Source organism: Haemaphysalis longicornis, unplaced genomic scaffold (genome assembly GCF_048455015.1).
Source record: "Haemaphysalis longicornis isolate Haplotype H1 unplaced genomic scaffold, Haemaphysalis longicornis Haplotype H1 scaffold_1, whole genome shotgun sequence".
Classification (NCBI taxonomy): Eukaryota; Metazoa; Arthropoda; class Arachnida; order Ixodida; family Ixodidae; genus Haemaphysalis; species Haemaphysalis longicornis.
The window spans coordinates 283,024,053-283,039,415 of record NW_027526203.1 but is presented as its reverse complement, the minus strand read 5'-3'; the positions used below and the strand labels follow the sequence as shown (position 1 = coordinate 283,039,415).

The window sequence follows — 15,363 nt, the reverse complement described above, 5'->3', positions numbered from 1 at the left end:
CCACCGTCAGTTTACTGTAAATCAGGGGTCGACAACCCTTTCAGGCGGAGGGCAGAGTTGCACAAGGCCGACACGCCGGGGCCGGACGCAGATCGGGGTCGGGGGAAGGGGGCTCTGTAGGCAAAGTGAAAAAAATGGCGAATTGACAATAATCTGGTGAAGTATGAAGATGGGGGACAATGACAACTGGAAGCGCTGTTGGTGTCTGTGCAACCCCATGTGTGGTCAAAACCGGCATGGCCTTCAGACAGAAAGTGATCAGGGGAGGGGTGGTTCCGTCGTCCTACCGGGGGACGCATGCGGGCCGCAAGTTGCCGACCCCTGCTGTAAATAATCACGGCCCCTAGATGTGCTCGAGAAAAAGGGAGGACTGCCTTCATAAAATACTTTATTGTAAAATCGAGTAAAACGCCTGCCTGAAGGCGCAGGGTTACAGGCGTCATTTTATGCGCTTATATTTATACAGATCGCAAAACATCACCTAAAAAAACATGACATGGCCTGCTCGACACTATGGGTGTGGCCAGTGATTGGCTCTCACCCCGAGAACACACTTGCGCGAACAGCCGACCAAACAGCAGAGGTGATTTGTGCCTTCACAGTCTCTGGAGTGCTTGCACTGGTCCACTTCATACTTGAAGGGTGGGAAGCAGGGAGCGTTGATTCGTGGACACGAGAGCTCTGTGGAAAGAAAAACGTGGAGCACAATTAAGGTGGAGACTGTCCGGAACAGCGAAAAAAAAAATGGGGGCTTTACTAAAATACCGACGACAGTGAAGCTGCTGTCGAGTATCAGCCGGCGCCAGTGAGCTGGCTAACGTCTACAAATGTGACGGCAGACCAAACCTTGCTAGAGAGAGTTCGGCTAGGCCCAGACTCCCTCAAAGCGACAGGCACCAAGGTGAACAATTAGCCAGGCTATAAACACCGACAAATAAGGGCTAGTGTAATTTTAGTGGGGTTTAACGCGCCGACGCTTAATAGGCGATGAGGCACGCCGTAGTCGAGGGCTCCGGATTAATTTTGACCACCTATGAATCTTTAACGTGCGCCGAAATCTCGAACACACGGGCGTTCTGGCTTTTAGCCTCCTTCAAGGGTGTAATATCAGACCAGCTTTACGAGATTAGTACAGGGGGGATTAAAAGATGCGAACAACGGAGCTCACAGCCTCCGACGCATGCCATATGGCTGCAAAGTCGGTAAACTGCGCGCATGCGCACTTCGAGAGCGTTTGAGAGGTTTGCCTACGTTTATGGGAAACGCTTCATCAAGAAGCGACGGCAGTCGTTCATTTTGAGACTCCTTTTCACGTTTCGTCGCCACTGAGCAGGATGATCGTTGAAGGGCATCATGCTAGCTGCAATCAGCCTGCTGCGCGCTTAGCTCCCGAATGTAGTAGATAACAGGATGCTCAGTGGCGACAGATCATAAAAAGACGCCTCAAAATAAATGACCGGCGTCGCTTCTGAATCAAGCATTTCCCCTGACAGTATACGCCGCACTCAAGTGCTCTGACAGAACTACACATGCGCGCAGTTCACCGACAGTGCAGCCACACGGTGCGGCATGCGTCAGAGGCTGCGTGCTCCGTTCGTATTTCTTTTAATCTCTATCCCGTACTTGCCTACAAAGCCAACTTCCAAGATGACACTTAATTGCCGTGGAACGCACGCCAACTGAGCGTGGCTACAGGTTGGAAGAATGCATAGTATCGTATCCAAGTACTGGCGTTGGATAAAAGGCGCATTTTGGAACCTCAGACGCGCAGACCGTAGAAAACGACCACGAGTGGTACTCGTATCTAGATGCGTGCAAAACGAAAGTGGCGCAACATTCAATTCTTGAAGCATTCAGAAATGTCGAATGTGAAGCTTTCAGGTTTATTTAAACTTATAAAGCGCACCAGAAGCAGACGGTAAGCAGCCGATAGAAGCTGCCCTTGTACGAGATCTTTTACAAACGCACTTGAATAGCAGCAGCAGGTAATGGGACAAATACGCTTACCGGAGTTGGCCTCGGCTTCACAGCTGTGATGCAAGAAGCACTTCTCAACACAGGTATGGAGCTTGCGCTGGCACCTTCCGCACCGGCTGCCCCGAACGTGGTCGTCTTCGTGGCCGTAAGCTTCAATTTCGCCCCGGTGGTGATGAGGCACGAATTGGTCCACACTATGTTCCGTTATCGGCCTCACATACGCGTCAACCGTGGGCTTCGCTGTCGGAGGGCGAGGATCCGCTGTGGAAGGAACACGTGTGGGTGGCAGAGTCTGTTGAAAGGTGCGACTTACAGTGGAAGTAGTTTCCGCCGCTACTTTGTGAGGTTCGGAAACAGTGGACGAGTCTGGCGCGGGCTTTAGTGTAGCCGCAGTGCCGGAAGCAGCGGTGCTTGGTTGATGCGTACCTTTGAAAGGAGTAGAGGACACCAAAGTCGACGACTCTTCAAGTTTTTTGGCTGTAGTGGTCATAGGGCTGGTTGAAGCAAGGTGGTCAGAACTGTCATCTTTTGTTGAGCTCGTGGTAAACCCTTGATCTGCGTGGCCTGCGCTTACGTTCCGCACTAAAGAGTCATTAGTGCCGGCTGAAACTGTCGAATCGCTCACGGGACCTGCGACATGTGCCGGAGTTTCGCTGTGACCTTGCTGCAAGTTAGAGTCAGTAGTCGCAGGGGTTGAAATATTGGGGTGGTGAGGTTCGTCACTAAAGCCGGTAGTTGACTGGGTCAAACCTGGCGTGGAGTGTGCAGCTGCAGCGTCAGTTGAGGGCTTAGAAAAGCTTACGGTCTGGTTACCTGCGGACGCTGTCGTAAAACGTTTGGGGTCCTCGGTGTGCTCTGAGAAAGGTGTCGAAGTTGTAGCTTCTGTAAGACCTTGCCGCAGGCCAATGTCAGTGGCCACCGGGATTTGAACGTTTGAGGGCTCTCGTTCACTGCCTGGGCCAGTAGCTGATATGGTCAAGCCTGGCGGAAATGGGGTAGCTTTGGTCCCATCGGCAGCAGACCCTTTGAGCGCGAATGCGGTAGCGACGCGGTCGTCAAAAGAAGGTGCAACTGGAGCAAACGACGAAGTTGAATCTCCTCCGTTGACACTTTCGGAAACGGTTGTCGCTTGAATTAAACGGCTGGTCCTTCCACGTCCATGAGAAATCGTTGAGGTTTCAGGCAATTGTTGGCGGGTAAGCACTTGCGAATGGGCTGCTAGTGAAATGCGTTGCGAAGTTCCGAATTCGCTTCCGAAAAACGAGTGGGTGGGGCCAAAATCGAAAGTTCTTCGCCTACTTACGCTAGCACTAGTAGTTCCATCAGAGGGCAATGTGGTGTGCAATTCCAGGACGTTACCTTTCTGTGTGCCAGAGCTCACTGTCCCGGGAACCTGGTCGACGTCCATGTAGTCGTACACCACAAGTGCAGGCGCAGCAGCAGGGTCGCCATGAACACCAACGTTCGAGCCAAATTGAAGATGCGCCAACCCAGCAGCGCTGTGGAATCCATGGGTCGCCGTCAGTCCGTCAGTGCCAGGTGCAACTCCTGTGCGCTTGATGCGGCGGCAACTGCTGAAATCTGCGAAAAATGCCAGCAGTACGGCAAAAACCAGCGGTCTACTCATGGTTATCCCCACTCCTGCGGTGACGGATGCAAAATGGACGGTGGTTTGCATTGCTGCCCCTTTATATAGCTTGAGCCAGCAACACGGGCGGGACAAAAGAAAGAAGCAAACCCACGGTATGCGTCATTCACGACTGCGCCGTTGCACCACAGACTCAATAGCAAGGTCGTTTCACAGTACGCCAAATGGCGCACCAGCAACCCGATTTCCTGCTTCTCATTGGTCGCCGTATGTATGGGGGCTGCTCGGCTGCATGCTCACGTTGGGTGAATTTCATAAACGTCATTCCAGTGCCCCCGGCCAAAAACAGCGTTCTTCTAAGCATTCGTTCATAGCGACGGCCATCAGTGTTTATATCTGATGCGGGAGATAGGAATGGGGGTGAATGCTACTATCCTTCAGCCCACAGTTTTTTTCATGCTCCAGCAAAAAAGAAAGAAAAGACAACAGCAGCCGCGGCCGACAAGATATCTGATTGTTTTCTTGAAATCGAAGATAAACTCGCCAATTATCGTTTGCTGCAGCAGGGTTCAGAACTGCGCTTAATAACCCAACTTTAGCAAAACGAAAACAAAGCTCCAATCGTGGTAACATTTACCTTCCGGCTAATGGTAAATATTTTGACAATTTTGGAAATTTTTTGACAAAGAACCAAGAACACAACGTTACTTACTGTGCAAGCATGCATGTCGCGAGAAGGCAATATTTGTATGAAATGGGATAATACCGGTCCGAACCAGAAAACTATTGAAATGCCTACTAAGGTACTATAACGTAAAGTAGCGTATTTCGAAGGAACGGATTCACTTCTTTGTCCCGGTTGCGCTGCGTTATCTTGGGTGTAATTTAACGTTACGCGCTTGCATAGTCTGGCATGCACAGTGGCCCTGGTAGCTAATCTCTACTTCAGCGTTTCGTTTTAAGGAAACTCACCAGATCAAAATGGATAATAATCGCTGGAAAAGCGTATACGAGCGAAAGGTAGGTATATTGCATTTGTCCTACTCGCGATTAATGCATAATTCTATCTATAGTGAACTATCCCAGAACTTTATCAGCACAGTCCCTCGGAGAAGGCTGCTTACTGTGACGTAATGGCTATCTAAACTTCTGTGTGGTCTGGCTTGTTTATCACCACGAGTAGGCTGTATTGAAAACTGCACAACGCACGTACGAAAAGAACGCCCTACTACCGGCTAATGCGGCAAACATTAAACACTATCGTGTGCTCTACAAGAGTTCAAAAGTAAGTGTGTTTCAAAGCAGCTCACGTAACGGGACGGACAATTAACCGGGGAAGAAAAGACACTATGACATCGCCTTATAGAAAGAGTGAGAGAGAGAGGAGAAAGCGCAAGCGCACGGAGGGAAGGGGGCATCAGCTGGAAGCCAACGGACAAAGCAGGGTGGGCAGCAGGGTGGTAATAAAGGGCAGCAGGGTTCGTTCGTTCGCTCGTTTATGCATCTACCGGTAACATAAGCACTGTTCCAGCTGTACGTCTACAGCGTATGAACGAGATAAATTACTGCAAGTGACTTCTTTTCGCTCATATATCGATTATAAAATGCCGACACACACGCGCGCACACGCGTTAGGTTCCTTGTGTATAGTTACAGATGTTGGTGGTTCGATCCCTGCTGGTGCCGGTGTTTCCTTTCTAAAGCAAAGCTTTTTACCTCTACCCCCAAGGGTTCTTTCGCTACCGTTGGTGTCACCAGAAAACTCCAGTGAACAATAAAAGAATTTACTGGCACCACCGGGAATCGAACCCGGAACTAATAGACTAACAAAGCGAAAGCCCATTGTCTTACCGATTTAGCTACGAGCCCACGCGAAGACCGCGAAGACAGGTGGTGTACTCACCAAGCACATCTACGGGTTTACCCCCTGCGTTCTCGCTGAATGCCACGTGAAAGTGTCACGCGGCCACTCACGCCCGTCTAGCGGCCCTGTGCGCACCTTGATCATGTGCGAAGAGTTACAAAAATTAAAGGAAGCTCACACCAATGCATGACATCTCACTTCTAGTACGCCATTGTGCTAAAGCCTGTGGCCTCCAGTGTTCATGTAAACAATCACAGCTCCTTGTCGTCCGCACTCACGCCAAACCAAGGAATACATTCAAATACTCCTTGATGGCCAGGCCATAACTCCAAGCCCCAGCATCAAGGTCCTGGGCCTACATCTCGAAGCTAACACCAAGAGTGACGTATCCTTGCAGCGACTCAAAAACAGCATTAATCACATCATACACATGATCAGGCGAGTTGCCACCAAGAAGTGAGGCCTAAAAGAATCCGGTACCTTTCGATTAATTGAAGCTTTTGTCCTCTCGAGAGTTACTTACGTCAACCCGTCAACAAACGTCAATACGTCAACAAACGTCAATACGTCAACAAACTACCCCACGGCTCATACAATCCAGGTCCTTCCACACCCGACGTGTCTTTCCTTAGTGCACCCGAATCGCTACGACGCTTAATGTAAATTTTGCTCAGAAGTAGGAACACTCCGCCACATAAGCGGGGTGGGCGACTTTAGCCCTGAGCACCCACCTCTCTTTCTGTCAACTACCCAATAAAAGCAATGGGAGATGATGCTCTCCAGCCCCTCTCCGCCTACCCAGCTTCAGCTGGTGGACAGGCGGCGAGCACTGCCTATGGGCTCCAGTAGAGAAGGAACCACTCCCTTGGGCCGCACTCTGGGCCGTTCAGAAATCTGAAAAGTATTTCTTCCTCCTCATCCTGCTCCTCCTTCCATCTATGCCGCCAATCTCGTCGCCTCCGTCCGCGGCGGCAGAAAAGGAGAACTCAAAACGTCTAACGCAGGGTTTGAGCTTCCTTTAATTTTGTAAAAAAAGTTTCCACTCATGTGCTACACCAATACAACTCAAACGAACCACCGTGAATGCATCATGCATTGATTTATTACTTACCAAGAATATCTCTTTAAAGTAACAACGGGTGTGGTTAAATGCATTTCACTTTTCTCTGGCTATTTGTAGAGCGACGTGAGGGAATTTAAGTGACGCCTCATAGGTCATCCTTGTGAGTGCCGTTTACAGCTTTGCTTTTCAACCTCATTCACATGGTGGATTGGCCTGAATTTTTTTTTCCCCTTTCAGCAGTTCGTCATTGGAGAGTATCGGCACGGACCAACCGGGTGGCGGACTAACCGTTCGTCCCCTCATATTTAGCCCCCAAAGGGAGTAATGATTGTGGCAAAGGCCGTTAGTCCCCCAGAGGACAAACTTTTAGTCCTTTTTGCCTAAGAATGTAACGAAAGCCAATTTGTGAAGGGAATGCATGCCATACAGCCTGAGGAAAATATTCGCACGAGCTTTGTGAGCCTCCCAAACATCCCCAAACCTCCTATAAGACGTTCATGGCCTGGCAGAAAAATTAAGGCGTTGGGACCAAAAAAACCTTAATCCGATACAATTCAACAACAACGACAGAAATAAAAGACGGCCGTTTTATTTCCTACTGTGCGATGCGCGTGTAGGGGCCCGCTGCTTGGCGCGTAGCATTACAGACTGTTGAGTCTTCATAAGAGCATCTCTAAAATACTTCAGGGAAGCCTGCACATTTTGAATACTTATCGAGGAGCTTGAGCACTGAACCTCGCAAATAGACTAAAGAGGACGAGTTACACACGATCTTCTGACCGATGCTCTGAAGAAAGTTGCTCTCTCTCTCCTCATGTCCTGCAAACTTGTGCGGTATGCAGCTTGAAATTATTAAGAGGTGGCAAAATAACTAAATTACCGGAAAGACGCTTTTTAATGCACTAAAGCATCAAAACTGGCGATTTCTAGCACAGGTACTGCTGCCCCTCATGAGTGGAGTGTAGCGGACGACAGCGGCGCGAATCCTAAAGCTGACGTCAGGGTCCAGGGGGCGCCATCCAAACATCTCACCGCCAATAGCGGCAAAAGTGAAACGTCACAGCGCGATCGCATGCGCGAACGGTCCGGCCATGAGCCTTACTTGTCAAATGCGTGGATATTTTCTACGCGCTCTCTAGGCGGTAGCCCCGCCCTGGTTTGGCCTTTTGGCCAGGGTGACATTCCGTAACCACACAGGTACAAGCCCGGCACATCCTGTATGCACCTATTCGATTGGAACACTCCTTCTGTTATTTTGGGCAACTGGTAAAATAGCGTTTCTGTTTCTTGGGCGATAGGATGCCTCCTGTGTGGAAAGCAGGAGACTGCAGAACACATCTTCCTCGACTGCAGCACAGCAATGTATTTCTGGGACAAAATCCAATCGTGCTTCTGAACCTCGTGGCCCGTCCCCTGACCAGGCAGGCCTCAAGTTTCTAGGCGTGGAAGCGGACCACCACATTGCCTGCGACTGTGTCCTCGCGATAGGCCTGCACTCCCTCTGAAAAGCTAGGGTAGACCCAGTGGAGTGCGCCCAGCACCCACAGTCGGCACGACGACATTTTCTGCGTAAAGTGGAATGGACGGTAAGCGCACTCGGAACACCAGGCTCTGACCTGGAACTGCAAAGAACGCTCGCCCGAGGCAGTCATGCACTGAAGCGCTATAAGACAAACGAGGAGAGGCGCAGGCAGGGAAACTGCTAAGACCATGCAAACACTCGAGCACTCAACGGGCCAGCGCATGCATCTATGCCTCATTTGATCAATCCCTCGTTTCCGTTGTATATACAAGAGATGTCAGCGCCGGCTTATGAGTCCCACAGAATTCCTTTAGGCTTTGTTACTGTATAGCCATTGTTACTGTTGCCATTGTTCTTCCTTCTTTGTTTCGTGTTTTTTTTTTCTTTTTTTCCTGGATTTATGTTGACTGTCATCTCACTATACTCCCCAAAAATGTAACTGACACATCCGCTGACACTGCTGACACCGCTGACACTGCTGAATCATGTGTAACCTTCTGCATAACGTGTATATATTTATGTGTAGATTAAGTTATCGTTACAAAAAAAAAATCGGTCTCAATAGTCTCAGTAGGGGTAGAATGTCGGGTGTCGGTTCGAACCTCTTAGGTTCAAGCCCCAGCATTGCTCAATTTTTTTGCCAGACCCGTGACTTTTTTTTTTTTGTATTGTACAATTAATGTTCTCTTAACTCACCTCTGCGCATTCTTTTTTTTTTTTTTTGCAAATAACGGTATCCTTTATGACGGTTTAGGGCTGTTGCGCGGCGTATTTACAGGTTTGATTAACATTCTGCATCACACTGGAAGCGCGGGGCTTGTACCTATATCTGGAAACGGAATATTGTATTGACAGCCAAGGTGGTCTCTCGAGTAGCTTTGTGGCGGGCTCTTTTACTTGAAAGACGCACAAAAAAGAAAAATAAACAGGAAAAAAAGAAACTCAGCTTTATTCATTTATCTCTAAACAAGCAACGCATCGTTTGTCATCTGAAAAACAAAAGCCGAGAGAGATCACAAAAGTGTGATCTCTCGTTAAATTATAAAAATCAGCATTTGTTGTCCCTTTAAATTAGTACTAAGTGTTGAAATAAGGTTATCTCTTGCACTGTGTGCCGAAGCGAAAAAACAGATCAGTGATCACTCCGAATCAGAAAAAAGAAAATTGTAGACACTGTTGGGACCAAGACACAAATGGGCAGTGACGCTGTGAGCCTTTTTATTAATTTGTTGACCAGGCAGTGAGAAGGACTTTACTGAGAAATTCTCTGCCCGCTCCAGTTGCTCTTGAGTTGCAGGAGTTCCACAGGCACCGCGCTTGATTGAGATGCGTCACCCGAAGAGGATGTGTCGTTGTAACTATCCGAGAAAGGTTGTCACCATGTAAACCTACGGTATTACAGCAGCTTATGGCGGCAGGAAGTGTACCGATATCCCTGGTCCCGTCACTAATAATGTGCATCTTCCGGTTATAACCGGAAGATGCATGCAGGCTATATATGGCCTGCATGCGTTGAAGACGCCATGACGACAAAGTACAAGTTTGGCTCAATATAAACGTCTTTGTCCCGGATAACAATGGCAGTAAATTTACTACAACATTTAAACAAATAACAGCTAGATATTAATGCGAACAGACGAAGCAGTAGCGACTCACCAGCCTCTTTCTGGCCGTGAGTTACCAAAGGCTACTTCTTTCAAATTGAACAAGGTTGCACTTTATCTTCATGGCCCCTCTAAAAAATTGGCCGCGATTACGATACTCCCTATTTGGGCGCAGCTGTTTAGCTGTTTTATCCCGGCCGCGGCGGCCGCTTTTCTGATGGAGGCGAAAAGCAAAAACGTCCGTGTGTACGAGATTTGGGCGCACGTTAAAGATCCCCAGGTGGTCAAAATGTATCCGGAGCCCTCCACTACGGCGCGCCTCATCGCCTGCGTTGCGTCGGCGCGTTAAACCCTACAATCAATCAATCTGTTTAGCTGTTTTGACTCTGCAAAATATGTTGAGGCAAAGAATTTCAGACGGATATATTTGTATGGTTACAGAAAACTTGCATTTGCAGTGGCTGATGAAGCACATGCACCGGTTGCCTCGCTTATTGTTCAGCACTCACTCGTGGGTTCTCTCAACGGCAGCTATGGTGAGGCTCTGCGTCGGCGGCGCGAAGGGCGTCTCAGGAAGGGACCGCGAACTACGTCTTAAGCGAACGCACATCACCGTCACGCGCACGCCCCCCTCACGTTTTCCCCAAGCGTCGCGCAGTCGAGCGTCTCATGCGGACACAGCATATGCCCCCCCCCCGCACGCTTCCGAAACGCGCCTCGCGCCGCCACGGCTAACCGCCCTCCCCTCCCAATTGCGCGACACCCTCTCCTTTGCTTTCTTTCACTCTTCGGACTTGCCATCGTTCTCTCGGTAACGGCGACGGCTACGCGGCTCAGCCCCGGGACGGGCGCCAAAGGGCTGCGCCCTAAAAGCTCCGCATCCATAACAAACACTTTATATATATATAAAGTGTTAAAAATGCTAAAAATGACTAGGTGAGTGGGAGACTCGTTCGAGAGGGTCTTAAGAGACAGGTAGCGCGATATGTATACAGAGAATGCGTATCAAATACATCATCATCATCAACAACAACACTGCGCAGGACGAAGGCCTCCCTCATTGACTTCCAACCTCCATGGAAGGTTGAATTTGTGTTAAAAAAGAGACGCCACATTTTTTTTTCATGCAGCGCCATATATTGTAGCGTTTTCCTACAGAGAAATCCACATAACGTTTGTACTGAAAGTGATTGAGATTTTGGTTGTTGCTCTGAATGTGCTGTACTGAAATACTACCGCACTTGCTGACCGCGCCGGCGGCATTTCGTTGCGTTGCTCCTCCCTTTCGTCCCCTTCCACCTTCGGCTCGCGTGTCTGCACAGCTTGTCGACACATACTTATCGTCGTCGTTGCTGTATTGACGCTCACAAAACCGGCCAATATCAGCTGGTTTTAGCTACAGACCGGCAACCGGCCCGCTGTCTAAAAAACTGTTCGGGCCGGTCCAAAACCGGTTAGGTGGAAACCCTATTAGTAAGGCGCCAAGTGTTCGCTCCGTCATCCCCATGCAGTACACATTAGTTGTGTACTATTACTTTTCATGATTTGGGAGTGCTTGCCGAGTGCAACCCAGCCCTAACCTACTCTGCGCAGGATTTCTTTCTCATGGTTTTTATCGGCACTGACAACCTGTCCATACGCTACACCCGTCTACTTGCTGTATCGTTGCGTTACCAGTTGCTCTAAAAAAAGCCTCGTATAATGCTATTGAGGACACACAGCGAGGCGGGCGTGGCAGTGCAGCAGTATATATACAGTTGCATACAAGTTGAAACTAAATCGGAATTTGTGGATAGACGGTGAAACACAAAATCGTTAACCGAATTAAGGAATAGGGACGTCACCTAGAAGCTATAGAACTACTGCATTTCCACGTTATTTAACTAAGATTACATTTTTTACTTTATTTTTTTGACGGATGGCCAGAAACAGCTTACTGCGAGAATTCTGTACACACTTAATGATTGACAGGGAGATCGGGGTGATTGTGTGGCTTTCGCAGCTAGCACACGCAAGATCTAATTTAGCGCTGGGCGAGGGGTGCCCCCCTCCCTCACCAGTAGGGAAGGAGAAATGAAAAATAGGAAAATAAAAAATAGGGAAAAGACCATGAGACAAAAAGAGTAAAAAAAAACAAGAACTAAGTATCAATTGAGAAAAAAACACTACTTCAGAACAACCTGGAATAGCTAACGTTCATGACTACTGTTACATGAGCGAAGGCGTACGAGTACGGCACTCCGTCATGTCGAGGTAGCGCAGGCTTGCGGCTTGCAGGGGAATTGCCTTCGTTTCGACGATGAAGAGCGAAAAGCCAAACTTACCTTGTTTAATACATGGAGAGTGCAGAAAAGCGATGATACAGGACGTGGTCGGAACATGACAACTCCAACGGGCAGAGAAACGTTCTCAGCAGGGCCCGAGTTTGCACTGGTATCGGCTTGCAGAAAGGCGAGCATATGTACCCAGAATTCCCAAAGCAGGTGCTCAGTGTGTTGCGCACGGCACCAAGAGGTGCAAATACACAAAAAACTCTCACCAGATTCTGTGATGTGTTCACCAGAAGCCGCGGCCGCGCGCGCGCCACACTGTGCCGGAGAGAGGGAGGGGGAATGGGAGATCCAACGCACGGCCGCCGTTTGCAGAAGGCTTGTTCAAACAGGCCTCTGCTGGAGCCAGATCGCACCGGTTCACGCAACGACTGCTGCTACCGTGACTTATCTGCCACGAGTGGCGCGCGGCAGCCAGGCTCCGGCTTGTTACATGGTGCTCCTGATGAGCTGGCTTCACAGCCACATGCGGAACTTCCCCGCAATGCACCAAAGCTAGCCGGCTTATCTCGCGCGCACAGAGCAACGCTGAAGCACCCCGCGCGGGCTCGTAATCAGAATACTACCTCAGTAGACAATTTTTACATTTTCTTCAGGAACATTGCAAAATGGCTCGTCACTGTGATAGTTCAGATGGCAAAGCCGTAAGCGTAATCGCTTGCGACAGTAAAACAATTATCGGTCGCCATTACTTGATAGGCAATTGAATTCAGTGGCCACGTCCATTTATTGCATGTCTGATTCGTAGGCAGCAATTCGACCGGTTGCCGACCGGCAAGGCCGCATATTCGCACGCATATGCTGCCGGAATCAGCTTTGAAACCAGCTGGTATTTGCCATTTTTTCTTGGTGCCTCACTCACATTAAATGAACGCAGTGTCTAGAGTTACGTCCGACGGAACCCAAAATCGAAAACTAGAGTTACGTCCGACGGAACTTTAAGCCAGTTGCTAAAGTTACGTCCGACGGAACTCAGAATTGAAAACTAGGGTTACGTCCGACGTAACTTTAAGCCAGTTTCTAGAGTTACGTCCGACGTAACCCAAAATTGAAAACTAGGGTTACGTCCGACGGAACTTTAGGCCCGTTTCTAGAGTTACGTCCGACGGAACCCAAAATTGGATACTAGAGTTACGTCAGACGGAACTTTAAGCTGGTTTCTAGAGTTACGTCTGACGGAACCCCAAATTGAAAACTAAAGTTACGTCCGACGGAACTTTAGGCCAATGTTTTGAGTTACGTCCGGCATAACGTAAAGCACAAAAAATTTACAGCTCTTGAAGACTCTTGAACCAATTTACATGGTTCAAGAGTAATTAATAGGGTTGGGTGTCAGTTAATATTTCAACCCGATTAATTGGCATCGATTAATTCGATTATGCATGGATTATTCGGTTGTGTGGTTTTTTTTAGAAAAAACGACCAAAAATAATTATGTAGTAGTACATATCAGATCAATATGCTCATACACTTGTTCAGACACATTCCGGATGAGGTAAGTACGTCATCATCACGACGCATGATGCGGACGCGACGCTTATCAGCTCGTTCCTCGCTCACAATTTTTCTAGATACAGGAACATCAGCACCTGCCATGAGTGCCGATGGCGCCAATTAATCGCGCTTTTCTCACTACAGAAATAGTTTATACAACGGCAAAACGGTATGTATAAATGCCCACTGGTCGTTTTTTGTACCATGTATATTTGTAGTTTTTATTTGAAATTTTGCCCTGTGGCATGAAGATACACGAGTTGAGATAAGAGTTGTCGATGAAATATTATTGAGTAGCTATTTTCCCGTCTGTTTTCGGTTTTAATCACTGCAATCTTTTCGCATACTGGCATCGTTTTCTGTCTTTACGTAAGGCGGGTTATTTGAACACGAATATGATACTCGACATGCTTGCGTATAATTTCAACATGACATTTTTCTTTCTGTTGCTCAGAAGCTTGAACTGGTTAAAACAATTAATTGTGACTAAAGCATTAATCGATTAATCGGAAGGTTAATCGATCAATTACGTACCACTAATAATAATAATTAATTTGTGATAATAAAGCGAATGCCCTGGTACTCCTTTATTTCTTCACAGAATAAAAAATGTCGCTACATTTTAGTTACCTGATCTGGCTGATTAATGAAAAACGTATTTTATCAAAGTCGCTACTATTATGGGCAGAGTGGGTGGTTTTTACGCCCATTTGTGATATGGAGCAAACAGTCACTTTATATTCAGATGCCAGCAAAATGATATTGAAGTGAAAAGCTGAAATTTTCTCTTGAAGGAAATGGTTCGCACATATTCGTCCAGGCATTAAAAACACTCAAGCTTAATTTTTGCATGTACATTTTACGGAGGTTACATAGGTGAGCATGCAGTAGATGGGAAACCACGCAGTAAACTTTATAAATGTGCGGAGATAATTGTTCTGATCTTTCGGTTTGTTATTTACTTGTCGGCGAACCTGAAGCACATTTTTCAAGGAAGCTGCTACAAGGCCGTCTGCCGCGGCTGGTACTAGCACGCGGGGGGCTGAAGAAGTCTGAAGCGCCTCAGACTCCCTTCTCTGATTAGCGGGCGCCGACTGTAAGAAAAGCACGATTAATCGGCGCCATCGGCACTCACGGCGGGTGCTGATGTTCCTGATTCTAGAAAAGTGTGAGTGACGAACGAGCTGACAAGCGTGTCGCCCGCATCATGAGTCGTGATGATGACGTACTTACCTCATCTGGAATGTGTCTGAACAAGCATGTGAGCATATTGATCAATAATTATTTTTGGTCTTTTTTCTGCCAAACCAACACAACATCTATACATAATCGCATTAATCGATGCCGATTAATCGGGGTAAAATATTAACCGACGCCCAGCCTAATTAATTAGATGTGTTAAAAGACTCTTGCAAATTCGTTCTCGGCACAAACTGCAGACCCTACAAACTGGCACTGCGCCCAGGGCAGGACATTCTATTTTTGTTAATTCCTGCCTTCTCCTTTCCTTGCATGTGTTGGATATGGAAAGAAGTCTACAAGGACTAGTACAGAAAATTTTTGAAATATTTAATTGAAAAATCCATCAACCCAGCTGGGATTCGAACCCAGCAGCGAACGATGCAGTCACATGCGATGCAGTCCAGCGAGCGAGCGATTCGAACGATGCAGCGCATCGTACGATGAACGATGCGCTGCATCGTACATCGTACGTCGTGTATCGTACAAGCATGGCCTCCTTTATACTCTACAAGTGACAGATTACAGTGTACAAGTGACAGATTACACCTATGGAGCGTCATGGTATTTGGTGCCGTTAGCTGTAATTTTTTTTAATGCTTTACGTTCGCCGGACGTAACTCAAAACATTGGCCTAAAGTTCTGTCGGACGTAACTCTAGAAACTGGCTTAAAGTTACGTC

General features: G+C 47.9%; 1 protein-coding gene across 1 annotated transcript; it reads right to left on the bottom strand.

The window, feature by feature from the left end:
* Window positions 1–371: 371 nt before the first annotated feature.
* LOC144146963 (uncharacterized) lies at window positions 372–3,661 on the bottom strand. The gene is made up of 2 exons (XM_077678949.1): window positions 2,008–3,661; window positions 372–681 (listed from the first exon to the last, which is right to left on the bottom strand). The coding sequence occupies exons 1-2, from the start codon at window positions 3,653–3,655 to the stop codon at window positions 512–514; spliced, it is 1,818 nt and encodes a 605-aa protein (XP_077535075.1). The 5' UTR covers window positions 3,656–3,661; the 3' UTR covers window positions 372–511.
* Between the last annotated feature and the right edge of the window lie 11,702 nt (window positions 3,662–15,363).

What these genes read in the sequence shown, in the direction of transcription:
- LOC144146963 (XM_077678949.1), bottom strand. Translation starts at nt 3,655, where the DNA reads ATGCAAACCACCGTCCATTTTGCATCCGTCACCGCAGGAGTGGGGATA. An exon ending in TGAAGCCGAGGCCAACTCCG is followed by an intron (nt 682 to 2,007) that starts GTAAGCGTATTT and finishes TTCTTTCCACAG; the next exon opens with AGCTCTCGTGTCCACGAATC.